This window comes from Scylla paramamosain, chromosome 37, assembly GCF_035594125.1.
Source record: "Scylla paramamosain isolate STU-SP2022 chromosome 37, ASM3559412v1, whole genome shotgun sequence".
In the NCBI taxonomy this organism is placed as follows: domain Eukaryota; kingdom Metazoa; phylum Arthropoda; class Malacostraca; order Decapoda; family Portunidae; genus Scylla; species Scylla paramamosain.
The window spans coordinates 1,160,001-1,177,503 of record NC_087187.1 but is presented as its reverse complement, the minus strand read 5'-3'; the positions used below and the strand labels follow the sequence as shown (position 1 = coordinate 1,177,503).

The following is a 17,503-nucleotide window of genomic DNA, read 5'->3' as shown; positions in this document are numbered from 1 at the left end:
GTAATGTGTCAGTGATGGAAATAGAAGAAAATAAGGAGGAAGATGGACAAGAGCGAGTGAAGGAATAGAGGAAGATAACGAAGGATGGAGAGAGGAAAGGATGAAAAGAATTAAGTGTATGATAGAAGAGTGGAAAGAGTACATGATGAGGAAGAAGACAAGGATGGCATGAGTAAAGGAGAAAAGAAGATAAGGAAGAAGGAAAGGAGAAAAAGGATTAGGTGTGAATGTGAAGGTGGTGAATAGTGGAAAAGAGAGTATATGAAGAGTATAAAGAGAGAGGAAGTTTATGAGGGAAGGAGGAAGAGGTGAGGTGGAGTATGAAAGATATAAATAAGTAGTAAGGGAATAAGTATGAGGTGTGTGGCTGGACTTAAAACTACATTCTAGGATTAGCATATATACCACTACTACTACTACTACTACTACTACTACTACTTATATTTTACCAAGACTACTTTTGAATCTAATAGTCAATAGATAGAAACACCACAAATACTACCCAAACTAATACACTATCTTATACTACTACTACTACTACTACTACTACCCCTCCTAGCACGACAAATAACCCCTTCGGACTTACAGTTGTGGCTTGACCCCTCGAGGAATAGCGATGGTGTGACCTGCCTTGACATGCTCCAACACCTGGTCATTGGTCAGCCCCTGCAAGACAAAACAAGGCTCACATTAGCTCAGGTTACTCGGGTCTTCACACCTCTAGATGAACGTGTAGATTGTTAAGTAAAGTAGTGGATTGTGTCATTTTGCTTGTGTGAATGTTTGTTGGTTACTCATTAGGTCTTCTGCAGTTTTGTTTCAGTTTCTTGTGTTTGTATGAGATAAATGAGATTAGTTTTTTTGTGGTTTTTGAGAAGGAAAAGTACTCATTCTGAACTGTTGATGAGGAGGAGAAACACAAACACAAGCATTCTGGGGTTCTGGGGAGAGAAATCTCATTCTAAATTGTCTGATATGGATAAACACTCATTCTAATCTGTCTTTGATGAGGGAAACACAAAGAAAAAACACTCATTCTGAAATTCTGTGAAGGAAAAACACTCATTATGAATTGTCTTAGAGATGAAAACACCTGGATACCTCATAACCACACACTAACACAACAACAACAACAACAACAACAACAACACACCTGGAAGGGAAACGCTCCAAAGGTAACAATTTCATAGAGCAGCACGCCGTAGGACCAGATGTCACTCATGGTGGTGAAGACGCCCTCTGTCAGTGACTCCGGGGCCATCCAGCGCACTGGCAGCATTCCTGAAAGAGGGCTGGGGTATTAGTAGTGTGATCTAGGCTCTTAAATGCTTCACTGTCTCACTTCAACTGGTTTTAATGAATCCTGGTGGGGGTTACTGGGGTTTTCAAGGGTGTAGTGTGAGTTACTGGGGTTTTCAAGGGTGTTTTTACAAGTAGTGGGAGTTATTGGGGTTTTCGAGAGTGTTTTTAGGAGTTGTGAAAGTTACAGTTGTGAAAGGGGAAGATGCAAAGATGAAATGAGAGGATGGACAGAGACGACTTGAGAAAATTATACAAAGGGAAAAAATAAGAGAGAAAAACAGCGAGGATGGATGGAAAAGACTTGCCTTTGCGGTGAAACTTGTAGTAATTGTTTTCATACATGGGCCGTGTCATGCCGAAGTCTGCCAGCTTGACTGTACGGTTAGCGTTGACCAGACAGTTCCGACATGCCACATCCCTGCAACAGTGGAGGTGAGGCTGGGGAAGGAGGCCTCAACGACACACTCTCTCTCTCTCTCTCTCTCTCTCTGTTTCCTTACATTCTTTCAATTTTTTTTTGTTTACAGTGACACTCTCTCTTATTTCCTTAGTTTTTTTTTTTTTCTATTTAAACTGACACTTCCTCCCTCCTTCCTTCCTCTTCTCTTATTTTTTACCTCCTTCTGTCTGTTTGTCTGTATCTGTATGCTTGTGTTTGTCTATCTGTCTATGCACCTGCCTGTCTGTCTATTTATCTGTCTGCCTGTCTGTCTACCTGTCTGCTTCTCTCCCTGTCTTTCAGCATATCTACCTGTCTGTCTGCCTATCTGTATCTGTTTGCTGCCTGTCTGTATGCCTATGTGTCTGTCAACCTGTCCATCTGTCTGCCCATCAACCAATCTGCCTCTCTGCCTGTCCATCTGTCCTTCTGTCAGCCAGTCCCAACACACCTGTGCACATATTTCATCTGGGCGAGGTAAGCCAGGCCCCGGGCGATGTCGACAGCCATGGAGGTGAGGCGCTTGTTGCTCACTTCATCGTCATCGTTACGACTCTTCTCATTCACAAGATTTCGGCGAGCTAGGAGGTATGTCTTGAGGTCGCCTGTTGGGGGTAAGAGAGAGAGTTAGGAAGTGAATAAGTAAGTAGGTAGGTAGGTTAGTTTATCGATCATTATTTCAAGCACGCAGATATTCATGTTCATATTCATACTCACCATAAAGCATAAACTCCATGACAGTATAGATAGGCTCAGTTTTGGTGCACACTCCCAGGAGGTGCACAATGTTCTCATGCTCAAAATTCTTCATCATTTCGGCCTCTGAGAGAAAGTCCAGCTTCTCTGAGATGGTGGAGCCCAGCTTGAGAGTTTTGACTGCCACCGCCACCTGTGTGTAGATGGAGGGAGTGAGGCGGATAGGGAGATGACAGGACAGTGATCGAGTGAATGGAACAGGGTGAAGGGAATGGGGTGAAGGAAATAGGTAATGCACAATGACAGAGGGTGAAGAAAGCAGTGTGAAGGAAACAAGGTGAAGGGAACAATGTGAAGGAAACAAGCATGAAAATAACAGACAGTAAAGGAAACAAATAAAACAATGACAGATGAAAAACATGAAGGAAAACAAGCATGAGAATGATAAAGAGAGAAGGAAACAGGCATAACACAGTGATAAACAGTGAAGGAAATATCAAAACACAAGGAATTGGTAGAACAGAGGAAACTAATGATGTAAAATAACTAAGTGTATTGATAATTATAGTGGGGTTGTGGTGGTGGTGATTGTTCTTGTAGTAGTAATAGTAGTAGTAGTAATGTACATATAAATAACAACAACAGTAATAGTAGGAATAGTAGGATGACTAGTAGTAATAATAGTAGAAGTAGGAATGTTTTCAGAGCTGTATTAGTAGTAAAACATAGAAACAGTAGTAATAGAAGTATTAGCAGAAGTAGTAGTAGTAGTAGTAGAAGCAGTAATAGTACCAGCAATAGAATTAACACTAATAACAACAAAAAACAAGCTCACACACACACACACACACACACACACTCACCCAGCCTTGAGAGTCAAAGAGGCACTCCCCTCCATACACAGTGCCAAATGCCCCTTCTCCGAGCTTCCTGTTGATCACCACCTTGTCTCTTGGAATCTCCCACCCATCGAAGATCTCAAACAGGGGACGGCCGCGCCACAGCTCCTGCATCTTCTCCAACTTCTTCTCATACCTGGTGGAGAGAAGGGTGTGTGTTGGTGCTGGTGGTGATGGTGGTGGTGTGTGGTAGGAGAAGGGGTGTATGTGTGGTTGTGGTGGGGATATGGTGAGGGGTATAGTAGAAGAGTGTGTGGTGGTGGTAGTAGTAGTAGTAGTAGTATAATAGAAGTAGTAGTAGTAGTAGTAGTAGTAGTAGTAGTAGTAGTAGTAGTAGTAGTAGTAGAATCTTTTTTAATAAAACATCCATCTCATTTTGTGGTGAACTAAACTGTGCCTGTCCTTGTGAGGGTGTCAGCCTCGGCCTGGCCCAGCGCGCATGCACACACACACACACATTACTCACCTTCATATCAATGTTTCCACTGTTTCAATTCCCATCCTTGTGTGTGTGATCGAATTTCATGATGGTTGTAAATATCCCCCCCACCTCTCTCTCTCTCTCTCTCTCTCTCTCTCTCTCTCTCTCTCTCTCTCAAGTAACAAAAGCATTTCTCTTAAACGTGGCAGTCACTCTATGAAGCACACCTATTTCAATCTATCACCCTCATTTGCAAGTTTGTGTCAAGTGAGGTATAAAATTTCATGATTCCATTTGTATATCTCATTATGAAGGGGCAGAGGTGAACCAGTGTGTGCTGTGGGGTCTTGCTGTGGGTGTGTGTGGCCAGCTGTGGTATACCTAAGCTCCTGGGTTGTGGTAAGGTGATCCACCAGAGTGTGTGTGTGTGTGTGTGTGTGTGTGTGTGTGTGTGTGTGTGTGTGTGTGTGTGTGTGTGTGTGTGTGTGTGTGTGTGTGTGTGTGTGTGTGTGTGTGTGTGTGTGTGTGTGGTGCCTTGTCTGGGCTGCCCTGTGTGGGATTGCCAACCTGATAGATAGATTTTGACAATACTGTCTCTTACACACACACACACACACACACACACAGTAACTTCCCACACAACAACTCAAGGGTCATTTAACAGCAATAATTAATCACTCAGGCCAGGTCGGGTCGCTGAGTGTTGGTGACCTCCAGGTGTTTAGTGAGGCAGTTTTTAGGATGGTTGGCTCAAGGAAGGTTTAATTTTGAGGGACAAGAGGAATTTACTTTAAAAGGTTAACTCTTTCAAAGGTGATTAACAACTGCACTCTATTTCAGTTTTATTTTGTATATATGTGCTGTTTATTCATATATGTATTTCTTAATTACTGGTATTGAATAACTAAGGGAAATATTTAAGTATTCCACAACTGTAACTAGTAAATGACTTTCACATTACCATCGATGTGAAAACTCCTTAAATTATCATTACTTTCATTATTCTGAAAGTAGGGAAGATAAATTTTTGAGAGCTGACCCAAGAGTGTTATTTCTATTTTTCTCCATCAAGCAACACTTTCACAAACACAAACACAGACTCAGCGTGACCTAGGATGACCTGCCTCTGTTGGGGAGTCAGGCTACACACAGACCCTGACCTCACCTGACCACCTCTAAGAAAGGCACAGGTATATACCAAACCATTACACTCTGCTTACAGTACTCTGCCTGTGTTGTACCTGACTTATGACCAACATTCCATTTGATCAAAAGGACATTCCAGGCGTGACCCAAACCATTACACTGTGGTACTCTGATCACAACGTATCTCTGCTCACAACGTATCTGACTTAACACAATGCAAAACGGTACAAATTTTTATCATGCTTGCGACTTTCAACCACCACGCTATCTAACCAAAACAGTATTAATCTTTTTATTCCCCTTACAATGGCTAACTTGTCACATGACCAACTCTTCACTTAGGTCAGGACAAAAGTTTACAAATTTCTCAGTGACTACTAGTTCCCCTCCCCCTCCTTGTAGCCAAAGTCACAGCCAGTCGGTACTCGGCACTCATTCGAACAAGGTGAAGTGCTGCAGGGGGGGAAGATAAAGAAGTCTGATGGTTGGGGTGGAAAGACGGGGAGGGAAAAATAGATGAGTCATGGGATTGAGGTGTAAAGAGACTGGGGAGAGATAGAGGACTCCTGAGATTCGGGTGGAAAGACAGGGAAGAGAATACAGGAGTCCAGGGATTGGGGTGGGAAGACAGGGAAGAGATAGAGGAGTCCTGCGATTTGGGAGAAAAGAGACAGGGGAGAGATAGAGGAGTCCAGGGATTCAGGTGGAAAGAGATAGGGGAGAGATAGAGAAGTCCTGGGATTTGGGTGGAAAGACAGGGAAGAGAAATACAGGAGTCCAGGGGTTGGGGTGGGAAGATGGGGAAGAGAAACAGAGGAGTCCAGGGATTGGTGTGCAAAGACAGACAGAGGAGTCCAGGGATTGGGAGAGGAAAGAGAGGGTGGCTTGTTCCAGTGACTGCCCATAACTGACTGGCTACAAAGGGGATAGAATGTTTTTTTTTTGTTTTTTTTGTTCTAACAGTGATTGTGGAATAGATTGTAATCATAAGTCAAATACACCAGTGAGCAGGTACTCCTTGTGCTTCTATTATTACTAGATAGTCAGCTATTGAGTAGTAGTAGTAGTAGTAGTAGTAGTAGTAGTAGTAGTAGTAGTAGTAGTAGTAGTAGTAGTAGAGTAGTAGTAGTAGTAGTGATAGAAAGAGGAATGGCATAATAGTAAGTATTAGTATTAGTAGTAGTCATAATAGGTGAGATGACAGCAGTAATGATAGTAATAATAGTAAAAGTAATGGAAAAAATAGTAATAGTATTAAAAATTGAAGGTAGGAATGCAAAAATAGAAAAAGATTTAGTAGAAGTATTATGAATGACAGCAGTAATGGTAGTAACAGTAACAGTAATAAAATCTCAACATGGGAGACTGGAGTGTGAAAAAATAATAACAAAGAAGAAAATAAAATGATAGACACAACATTGTAAATTTAAACACTAATAAAGCAACAAAATACATGAAAACACTAGTAACATGTAAATATTCACATAATATCATTACCAAAAAAAATATAACACTATTTTCTATGTGAGAAAAATTGAAACTAAAAACCAGTAGAGGATCATTAATATAAACCTTCACAGAAACAAATAGAAAACCTGAATTTTGGGGACTAAATCTAAATGCTACATGATAAACTATAAGAGATTCAAATACAACATAAACAAAAAAGATTAATACTCAAAAAATATATAGAAATTAAATAACAAACCTGATTAATAGATAAAAAAAAAATAAAAAAAAATAGATGACTTAAGAAAGACAGATTCAGATAATAAATTCCATTAGGTTCAAATGCAACACAGACTAAAACATTAAACAACTCATGGATTCCGACACCACGTAACAACCTTGAGTATTGGATTCAAATGCCAAATAGCAACTCCGAGTTATCGACTCAATAGTTAACCTAGAATATATGTAAATTGGTAACCTAAAAAAATCTTAATTGAGTATATTAAGCAAAAAAGGAACTGATTCAAATATTAATTGTAAAAATAATAGTGTATAAAGGAACTTGCTGAAATACTAATCAAAATAAAGCTTAGGTGTATTGAGTACTGGATAAAAGAACAGTGAAAAATAATGGGTCACTGCATGACTTATGAGCTACAAACAGTGAAGAGAAGCCTAATACTGTGGCTAATACTGCTGTGAACTGGCAAGGGAGGGGAAGGAGGCACCGAGATAAAGATAAGTGGCAAGGGAAGGGAAGGAGTCATGAAACAGAAAGATATGTGGAAAGGGAAGGGAAGGGAAAGAAAGGAGGCATGGAGATAGGGTAACTAGGAAGGAAAGGGATGGGAAGGAAGTCATGAAGATAGAAAGGAAGAAAAAGAAAAAGAAAAAGAAAAAAAATTCAAAAATTCCCTTCAGGAGAAATAAATGAATGTTTTTCTCCCATTCTGTAGGAAAAAAACAAACAAAAAATTCACGTCTCCCTTTAGAAGAGATCACAGACAAGAAAATTTCCCCCCACACAAAAACATAAAAAAAATAAGAAAAACAGACACAAAAGCACGTGAAAAAAGAAACCTACACCTCCCTTAACAAGAAGCCACAAAGAATAACCAATAAAACTTTCCAAACAAGCTAAAAAGAAAAGAAAAACTGAAAAACACATAGAGACCCCATTATCCTCACAAGATGAGAAAAGCCCGACTGTCAGTGAGTCCCTGCGAACGACGAAAACCAATGGGGAAGGAAGAATGGGGCTGGGGAGAGGGAGAGGGGAGGCGGGGGCGTGACGGACAGCCTGACCTGCGCTTGAAGAGGAAGAAGCACACCAGCAGCACCAGGGTAAGGCTGCCGAAGCATATGGTGCACAGGACGACCACCGCCTGTGTGCACGTCAGGTTGAGGAAGTTTCGGAAGCCCTCCACCACGCACTTCTCACTCCCGTCATCTGGCTGCATCCCAGACGGCCAGGTGAAGCGGTCCTTGTAGATGTGCAGTCTGTGGATGATGGGTGAGGCTGAGATAAGGGGTACACTAACCTAACCTAACCTTGCTGCAGTTACTTATTCATAGCAATAACATGCAGGTGACGAGCGGAAAAGTCTAGCAGTGAATCGGACAGACACAAACCCCCTCTAACCATGACTATTTTACTTCACTCACTCTCCTAGGTCCGCCAGGGGTGACTTGGGGTGATACGTGGCCACCTTAACGTATTCCCCTGACTGGAACTGCCACACAATGATGTCTGTGAGGCGAGAATTGCGTGTCTCCCCGCCATCCGACCTGTCTGCGTTGAAGTTAATGTGACCAGAGACGCCGTTGAAGGAGGTGCCAGAGATCTTCTTGATGAACGCTCTGAGGGAAGGAGCGAGAAGTGAGAGGAGGTGAGGGTGTGTTGTAGGATGTCTCAATGAAGGAGGGAGGTCTTAGTGAAGGAAGGATAGAGAACAGGTGATGGGGGTCTTGGGGAAGGAAGAATAGAGAACAGGAGGTGATGGGGATCTTGGAAAAGGAAGAATAGAGAAAAGGAGGTGATGGGGGGTCTTGGAAAAGGAAGAATAGAGAACAGGAGGTGATGGGGGTTTTGGGAAAGGAAGAACAGAGAAAAGGAGATGATAGGAGTCTTGGGAAAGGAAGGACAGAGAATAGGTGATGGAGGTCTTGAAGAAGGAAGGGTAAAGAACAAAAAAATTGTGAAGATATAAAGAAGAAATGGAAAGAAAAGCAAGTAATTTTATCTCTTTCACTGGCATGGTAACTTTCCCATAACAATCTCACCTGTACAAATAAAACTTCACAACCTAAACTAATCACACCTCTACTAACACACACTACTTGACTCAGATGAACCTAACCTAATCTAACCTAACCTAACCTAACCTCACCACTTCTCTATTAACACACACCACTTGACACAGATGAACCTAACTAGATCTCTACAAAACAACCTCACACACTACACTATTCACTAACCTAACCTAACCACACACCACTTGACTCAAACTAACCAAACTAAACCTTTACGAACACACACTATTTGATTCACTAACCTAACCACACCTTTGCTATCAACCTTGCACACTTCTCACTAACCTAACCTAACACAAAGCCTTACTGTGTGGTGTTGGTGGCCCTGAGGTCAGCAGCGTATGAGGGGTCCTCCTTAAACAGCTTGTCGAGGGCGAGGGCGTACACCCACACTGCGTCGTAGGTGAAGCCGGCATAGTCTGACTCTGCTACGTTATCGTACTCCTTAATAGCCTGATGAGGGAGATGAAAGTCTATTAGAAAGGTGGTGAGACTGTGTATTTGTTAGAGGGATGTATTAGAGAGAGAGAGAAGGGAGCAGAAAGGAAGGGAGAGGGTGATTGCAGTCTGTTAGAGAGGTGGTGAGACTGTGGTTGGGTTAGAGGGATGTATTAGAGAGTTAGTGTCAGAGAGAAGGGAATAGAAAGGAAGAGAGGAAAGAGAATGAGAGTTTCACTACACCCTGTTAAACTACCACTGGAATCATGAAAACATCCTTGAAAACACCAGTATCTTTCACCACAGCCTGTTAAACTATCACTGGAATCATGAAAACACCCTTGAAAACAGTATCTCCCACCACAACCTGTTAAACTATCACTGGAATCATGAAAACACCCTTGAAAACCCCAGTATCTCCCACCACAACCTGTTAAACTATCACTGGAATCATGAAAACACCCTTCAAAACCCCAGCATCTCCCACCACAGCCTGTTAGAAATAGATAAACACAACACAAAAACAAAAGAGGACAGAAACTTTCCACTACCACTAAAATAAATATAAACTTACCTTAGTGTACTCCACCTTCCACTCGCTGACTGTCTGGCCAGTTTGCATGATCTGGGAGTCCTCTGCGAAGTACCTGTAGGAGAGAGACATGTGGCCCTCCAATGCAGCACTCATCTGTTCAGTGGAGCAGTTGCTGTTTGACTCGAGAGCATCTGTGTCGTACCAGTTCTTCGTGAACCAGTGAGGCAGGAACCACAAGTAGCCCTGGAGGTGATGGATGTGTGTGTTATTGGTTCATCCAGATTTTGTTTATCTTTCTATCTCTGTTTCTACTTATTAGCAAACTTATTCCATCTCGTGTTAATTTCTTATTGCTACTATTACTGTCATCTCTCTATCTCTCTTTTTTTTCTATTCATTCATTCATTCACTTCATTCATTTCTCCCTACATTCGCTCAACCATTCCCTCATCCCCTCTCTCTCTCTTCCTACCTTTCCCTATCTCTCTTTTCTTCCGTTCCTTCTTCACCCACCTACTTTCTCACTCAACCATTCTTTCTATCTCTCCTTCCATTCACTGACTCACTTCTGCCCTATCTACCCACCTAGTCTCACTCTCTTCTCTTATGTCTCTCCCTGAGCCATCCACTTTTCTCACTCACCCACCCAAGTCTCTCCCTCTACCTCCTCTCACCTCCTTGCCGGTCATCCCCAGGTGACTCGCCCCGCAGAGCACCTCACAAGCCACGTCCTGGTAGAAATTGCCAATAATGATGCGATATTTCTCCTTCTTCAGCATCTGCAGCTTGGAAATTACGTCAGATGTCTTGCGCTCGTCGGAGAACTCCTTCTTGTCAAGCGTCATGTTGTGTTCCTGTGAGAGATTGAGAGGCTGAGGGAGTGAGTGGGTTGGGAGTGATTGGGCAATTGAAAGATAAGGAGAGAAAGGATTGAGTGGGTTGCTGGGTGAGTAAATGAGTGTTTGAGTAACTGAGGGAGGAAAGGAGAGAGAGAGGGAAGGGAGGATTGAGTAGGTGGATGGATGAGTCAGTGTGTTGTGGGTGGATGGAAAACTGTGTGACTAAGAGAGGGAAGGAGTGAATGAGAGTGAGAAAGACAAGAAAAGACTGAGGAATTGGAAGAAGAAAGAAGGAAAGAATGACTTGGGAGAAGAAAGAAACAGCAAGCCAGCAAACACAACTACATCAACACACACACACACACACACCTGCAGCAGCTCCTCCAACACAGTGAGGTATTCCGAGTAGCGGTGCCCCTCCTCCACCAGCGATGCGATCCTCCTCCACCCCATACTACGAAACAGGTGCTTGTACACGTACCTGGGAAGAAGCGGAAAGGTTAGCTCCTTACGGCTGTCCTTAATATTCATGGTAGGAAATAGGTTAGGTTAGTGCAGTTATTCCTCATCATCCACTAGGGTTAGATTAAGAGACCCCTGAAATTACTGGCCCCCTTCCTCCGTCTTAAGAACATCCCTGATCCCCTACAGCCTTGTTGAAGTAAAGAAAACTGCTAGTACAGGATTATTAGTGTTTTGTTTATCTATTAACCTAAAATATAAAGATAAAAAGTGATGAATACTAGAATAGGCTGCCTCTCATCGCTGCCTTTTATCTGAGCTTGCGGTCGGTAGCAACCCATGTGAAAAAGAAAATGTGGATACTGAAACTGTGGTTAATGGGAAAGACTACAAAAAAAAAAAAAAAATATTTATGTTAGGTGAAGTTTAACTAATCTACAAGGGATCTAAGCCTCTATAAGGATCCAAATCTCCAAGACTCACCCAAAGATCCTGTTCTCGGGAATGGTCCTAAAGAAGTATGGGTAGTCGTCTTGCCCAGAGAATATTGCCCCCTCCGCTGCATACGATATGATGGGGATGTTGAAGTATTTGGACACGCCGGCTATGGGCTCAATGGTGTCCGAGCAGGCCGGCCCCACGAAGCCAATCTGGGGGGACGAGGTTAGGTTAGGTCTTGTTAATTCTGACTCATTAGTTTTATACCCAAAGATCAGCCAAAAGAAACATACCAAAGAAACATACATACACCTCACCAAACAAACACACAAATGCGCACGCACGCACACACGCACACACCTTACCAAACAAACAAACAAACGTACCATCGTATTATAGAACCCTTGAGACGATGAGCGCTGGAGAATCTGGATAAACTTCCTCATGACAATCGCAGAATTACACGCTCCGTTTAAGACAATGGACCGAATCTTGTAGTCCTTGAGAATGCTGGTGTTTTTGTTCACTGCCTCTACTGCCATGAAGTAAGCCGCAACCGCACCGGGGGCCAGGAACTTAAACCGCTCTGTCTCATTACCAAGGATGGGGAAAAGACCGACCAGGCGTAGCTCGTGAAGAATCCGACCTGAGTGCCAGTGTTCCCAGTGTACCTAAGGGGTAGAGAGGGCATGAGAGAGAGGGACAGAGGGTGGCGTGTTGGTGGGGGTGTCTTGTCAGGATAAGATGAGAGAGAGAGAGAGAGAGAGAGAGAGAGAGAGAGAGAGAGAGAGAGAGAGAGAGAGAGAGAGAGAGAGAGAGAGAGAGAGAGAGAGAGAGAGAGAGAGAGAGAGAGAGAGAGAGAGAGAGAGAGAGAGAGAGAGAGAGAGAGAGAGAGAGAGAGAGAGAGAGAGAGAGAGAGAGAGAGAGAGAGAGAGAGAGAGAGAGAGAGAGAGAGAGAGAGAGAGAGAGAGAGAGAGAGAGAGAGAGAGAGAGAGAGAAATACTCAGCCAAACCCACACAAAGAGAGAAAAACAAACGAACAAACAAACAAAACCAGAAAAAACAAACACACACCTTATTTTTCTTCATCCACGAGCAGGCCACTTGGTCCAGGGTGTCAGGTCCCCGGATGTCCCCCCAGGTGTTGTAAATGTCCAGGACCTCAGAAAACTGTAGGTTGCTGACCTGTACCATGTGTAAAGCCTGGAAGGGGGACAGTGTTAGTGTGCCTTTTACCTGTTCACATATTATAAAAGGGAAAAGAAATAAGATACCATAGTCCTTCCTCAAAATTTCTCGCCCGCTTGAATAAAAATAAGCTTTGAAACATTATGACACGTTGACAGAGGTTGGTATTCAGTGACACTTCCACACCACATCTCCACTGCTTTCCAAATGTTCTAGTTGAAGTGATGCAAGTTTTTAAGGGTGTTTTTATGGTTCTAGTGACAGACTGACAAGGTTTCTATATCTTTAACATGGGAAATAGTCTTGAGAACCCGGCTAATCATCTCTGTGGCCTTTGAAAATAGTAATGGGAAGAGAGCAAAGCATTTTAAAGGGTTTCTCCTGTTAATAATGTAGAAATCTTGCCAGTCACTCACTAGAATCATAAAAACGTCCTTGAAAACCTGTGTTACTTCAACTAGAGCCTTTGGAAAGTGGTCTTAGGTTAGGTTGGGTTGTGATAGGCTGGTTTAATTTAGGTTGGCTTAAGTTAGGTTGGGTTGTTAGATTGGATTAGGTTAGGTTACCAGACTCACCTCATAGGCAAACTTGGCATATCTTTCCAGCTTCTTCCAGACAAACTTGTGGAAGGGATGCATCTCATACTTGCACTGGAAGAAGGTACTGGGGCTGCCGGAGACCTGTGGAGGGAAGGGGAGGGGAGGCTTAGATGGGCTGAGACACACTACACCTTTCACATGTTTCTATATTATGCAGGTACTTCATTGCACTATTTTATTTATTCTTCTATCATTTCATTCTACTATTCACTCTATCATATTGTACACAGCTAATTTGTCATTTAATCCCACTATTTTTTTACTATTTCACTCCACACAGCACTACTTAACACAGCACCCTCTAACACACACTCACCTGGGAGCTGTCAATGCAAGGAGGGAAGGAGACAGACGTAAAGTTGAAAGGCTGCAGGAGAACAGAGGGCCACCAGTGGAACACCAGGACAGACCGGTTGATGCCTTGGCCTGGCAGTCTCAAGTTGGCCTCCAGAAAGCTGTGGTCAAGGTGTGGCCCAATGTAAGCCACCCGTACATACGCCCTCATTGTCAGGATCTGGGTGTGCAGGAAGCTGGCAATCTCGGAGTCTGTGGACGAGAGTTTTATGAGTCAGGGTGAAGGAGATGCAATGATTGGTTAGTTTAAAGATTGCTGATGTGCGCTATTGTGTTAAAAACTTTGGTATTCTTTCGTATGGTCATATAACTTGATCTCGGAGTCTGTGGGAGGAGAGCTGTGTGAGTCAGGATGATGGAGATGCAATGATTGGTTAGTTTAAAGATTGTTGATGTGGACTATTGTGTTAAAAGCTATGGTATTCTTTGGTATGGTAACAGAACTTGATCTTGGAGTCTGTGGGGGAGAACTTTGTGAGTCAGGGTGATGGAGATGCAATGGCTATAATATAAGAAAATAAGGGAAACTGCAAGAAGCCATCAGGCCTACACGTGGCAGTCCCTGTATGAAACACACCTGCCTATTTCCATCTCTCATCTCCATCCATATATTTGTCTAATCTTCTCTTAAAGCTCCCTAATGACTCAGCACTAACATTCTGATTACTGAGTCCGTTCCATTCATCTACCACTCTACCTGAGGATCAATTTCTTCCTCTTTCTTAAACCTGTTATTTTTTTGTTCTATCCTGATTACTGATCCTGAGAATTTTGCTTATGTCATCCTTGTTGTAATCCCTACACCACTTAAACACTTCCATCAGGTCCCTCTTAACCTATGTCTCTCTAAGGGATGTAAAGTTAATAGCTTGTCTCGTTCACTGTTGATGTGGACTCCTGTGTTCAGTCTAGCAGTGCCACATACTCTCTCTCTCTCTCTCTCACCTGCTTTTGAAGTGAAGAGCACAGCACAAATGGCACTGCTGGCCTGGCACCACGGAGGGCTGAAGATGCCGCCGTTGCACTGCACTTCCTCCTCAAGGTCGTCGGGGCAGTAGTACTCCTGACTCACCGGGTCGCGCACCTTGTGACTCAGTGTCTTCAGTTCTGAGACAGTGAGAAAGTGTCAATCAGCAAGGGAGGGAGGGATGGGGGAGGGAGATGTGGATTAGGGGTGTGAAGGTGAAAAGTCTAATATACAAATAAACTAAGAGACAAATTCAAATACAAGATAAAAAAAAACACAAGGATTCCTACAGCATCATACAGCAGCCTACCTTCTGGCGTCCTGTGGAAGATCCTCAGGGCAGGGGAGTCCTTGGTGATGAAGGACCTCCAATGCTCAAGGATGAAGGTGTTGGAGTCAAGGAGAGATGCTGGCAGGAACCATCCGAACCTTCCTCCTGACCCTAGGTAGCTGCCAGGATGCAAGGATGTGAGGTTAGGTGAGGTGATGTGAAGTGTGATGTGATATGATGTGGTGTGGTGTGGTGTGGTGTGGTGTGGTGTGGTGTAGTGTGGTTTGGTCAGGTTTGGTTTGGTAAAGTGATAGGGTTGGGTTGTGTTGGGTTGGGTTTGGTTACATTAGACAGGATAAGGTTTAGTTAGGTTAGGTTACAATTACCATCCACTACATTCTTTCTCTCTCTCTCTGTCTCTCTCTCATACACACACACACACACACCTCAGTCACTGCTCTCTCATCACAAACCCTTAGGAATCTGACAGGGCGCTAACCTCAGCTAGCCCTGCCTAGTGACAGACCAGGCTGTTACCAGTGACCCACAAGCTGTGTGTGTGTGTGTGTGTGTGTGTGTGTGTGTGTGTGTGTGTGTGTGTGTGTGTGTGATATCTATCAAGTTCCACTCAACTCAACCTCTCTGGATGACCCACATATCTTATTTTCACCATTATTTGGATAGTTATCAATCTGGTGAACAATCAACACCACAGACACTTTGATAAGTCTTCTTCTTCTTCTCCTTACGCAGTTTCTTTAGAGTCTCCTTCAGCTGTTTCCATCCCTTGCATCTTCCTCTGTGACTCCCATTCTTTGCAGTCCCACAATTCCATTCCTCCATCATTCTCTATCTTCCTCTTGATCTTCTTCCCTCCACTAGTTTCATCCACATAGACACACACACACAGAGAGAAAGAGAGAGAGAGAGAGAGAGAGAGAGAGAGAGAGAGAGAGAGAGAGAGAGAGAGAGAGAGAGAGAGAGAGAGAGAGAGAGAGAGAGAGAGAGAGAGAGAGAGAGAGAGAGAGAGAGAGAGAGAGAGAGAGAGAGAGAGAGAGAGAGAGAGAGAGAGGTGGGAGGAGGATGTCAGAAGCAAGTGTCAATGAGAAAATTGGTGATGATAATAGGTGTGAGAGTGACTAGATGGGGTCAGAGGTATGGACAGGCAGGGGGAGAGTGAGGGAGTAAGTAGTAGTAGTAGTAGTAGTAGTAGTAGTAGTAGTAGTAGTAGTAGTAGTAGTAGTAGTAGTAGTAGTAGTAGTAGTAGAACAGGGAAAGAACATGAACAAGACCAATAATAACAGCAAGAAGAAGGAGAAAAAGAAGAGGAACAAGAAAAGGAACGCGAATAAGAGTAAGAAAAACAACAATAAAGAAAACATCGAGAAGACCAGGAAAAGGAACAAGAAAAACAAGAACAACAAAAGCAAAAATAGCAAAAGAAACTGAAGTAGTAGTAGTAGTAGTAGTAGTAGTAGTAGTAGTAGTAGTAGTAGTAATAGTAGTAACAACAACCCACATTACAGGATCTACCACTTGTACACTTGATGGCTTCCTGCACCAACCCTCGTGTTCTTGTGTTGATCCTTGTATTCCTACCTGCTGGTGTCGAACTCTGTAGTGATGGGCTCCAGGTTGTACCCCGGCGGCACCCACACCTTGAGGTTCACCATGGCTTCGGGTATCTGCACCTCCATGCTTGACTTGCTGTAATGGGATGTGGCAGTATTAGCACTCTGTCTCTCTGTCTGTGGATCTCTATCTGCTTGTAGGATGAACTGAACACTACAGGAGGGCTTGTAGGGTGAATGTAGTGTTAAGTGAGGTCTAATATTACAGTTGTTTTTGAATTTTTATAATAGACTTGCTGAAATAGAAGAGAACACTGTTAGTTGTCTCTCTCTCTCTCTCTCTCTCTCTCTCTCTCTCTCTCTTGCTTCCATGGTTAAGAAAATAGTCTAAATTGAATATTATGATCAGTTTTGCATTTCCATCTAAACTTCCTAGAATAGAACACAATATTAGCTCTCTCTCTCTCTCTCTCTCTCTCTCTCTCTCTCTCTCTCTCTCTCTCTCTCTCTCTCTCTCTCTCTCTCTCTCTCTCTCTCTCTCTCTTGCTTCCAGGGTTAATGTTATCTATGACCCCTTTCACACGATGCCACAGTGTGCAAGGGGCAGACTGGCATTGTGGCATTGTGTGAAAAAGGTCGTAATGCACATCTTACTATCAATTTAAAAAGCATTAAATTTTGCAGTATTTACACAATGCTTTAAAAATTACAAACCTTATATTACACTGTTACCATTAAAAGCACGTAAGAAAGGTAAGCATTGAGATAAGCCACTACTATTACTACTACTATTACTTCACTTCACAGCTTTACGGGAATATTAACAGCAGGAGTTTATCACACACACACACACACACACACATAAACACACACACACACACACACACACACACACACACACACACACAGACAAACATGCATTCTCAGTTTCTCCATCATTCAGGCAGTTTGGGGTTTTGTCACAGCACTGCCTGAATAAAACAATGTTAAGTTAAACTTTTTCATCTCTTGCCCGAATGTTAAGAAATCCTGGGGTGGTTGAGTGATGGTGAGTGTAGGGTATGAAATAGGTGTGTTTAGATGGAGAGTAAAATGTGTAGGAGGAGGAGCAGGAGGTGGACCAAAGGAGACCTGATGGGAGAGGAGGAGGAGAGAAAGGTTGGTTTGAAAGTG

At 43.0% G+C, this 17,503-nt stretch overlaps 1 protein-coding gene across 3 annotated transcripts in view; it reads right to left on the bottom strand.

Annotated features, from left to right (window-relative positions):
- LOC135091267 (uncharacterized) overlaps positions 1-17,503 on the bottom strand; it is a 59,406-nt gene that overhangs the window by 7,154 nt on the left and 34,749 nt on the right. For all 3 annotated transcript variants that reach the window (XM_063988744.1, XM_063988745.1, XM_063988746.1), the window contains 20 exons: positions 16,359-16,466; positions 14,799-14,938; positions 14,467-14,628; positions 13,484-13,713; positions 13,144-13,248; positions 12,455-12,583; positions 11,767-12,051; positions 11,426-11,592; positions 10,850-10,961; positions 10,316-10,495; positions 9,681-9,884; positions 8,976-9,121; positions 8,021-8,215; positions 7,661-7,855; positions 3,301-3,472; positions 2,459-2,630; positions 2,193-2,346; positions 1,608-1,720; positions 1,154-1,281; positions 587-666 (listed from right to left, as the gene is read on the bottom strand). In XM_063988744.1, coding sequence (XP_063844814.1) covers positions 587-666; positions 1,154-1,281; positions 1,608-1,720; positions 2,193-2,346; positions 2,459-2,630; positions 3,301-3,472; positions 7,661-7,855; positions 8,021-8,215; positions 8,976-9,121; positions 9,681-9,884; positions 10,316-10,495; positions 10,850-10,961; positions 11,426-11,592; positions 11,767-12,051; positions 12,455-12,583; positions 13,144-13,248; positions 13,484-13,713; positions 14,467-14,628; positions 14,799-14,938; positions 16,359-16,466 — 3,177 coding nt within the window. The remainder of the gene's footprint in view (positions 1-586; positions 667-1,153; positions 1,282-1,607; positions 1,721-2,192; positions 2,347-2,458; positions 2,631-3,300; positions 3,473-7,660; positions 7,856-8,020; positions 8,216-8,975; positions 9,122-9,680; positions 9,885-10,315; positions 10,496-10,849; positions 10,962-11,425; positions 11,593-11,766; positions 12,052-12,454; positions 12,584-13,143; positions 13,249-13,483; positions 13,714-14,466; positions 14,629-14,798; positions 14,939-16,358; positions 16,467-17,503) is intronic.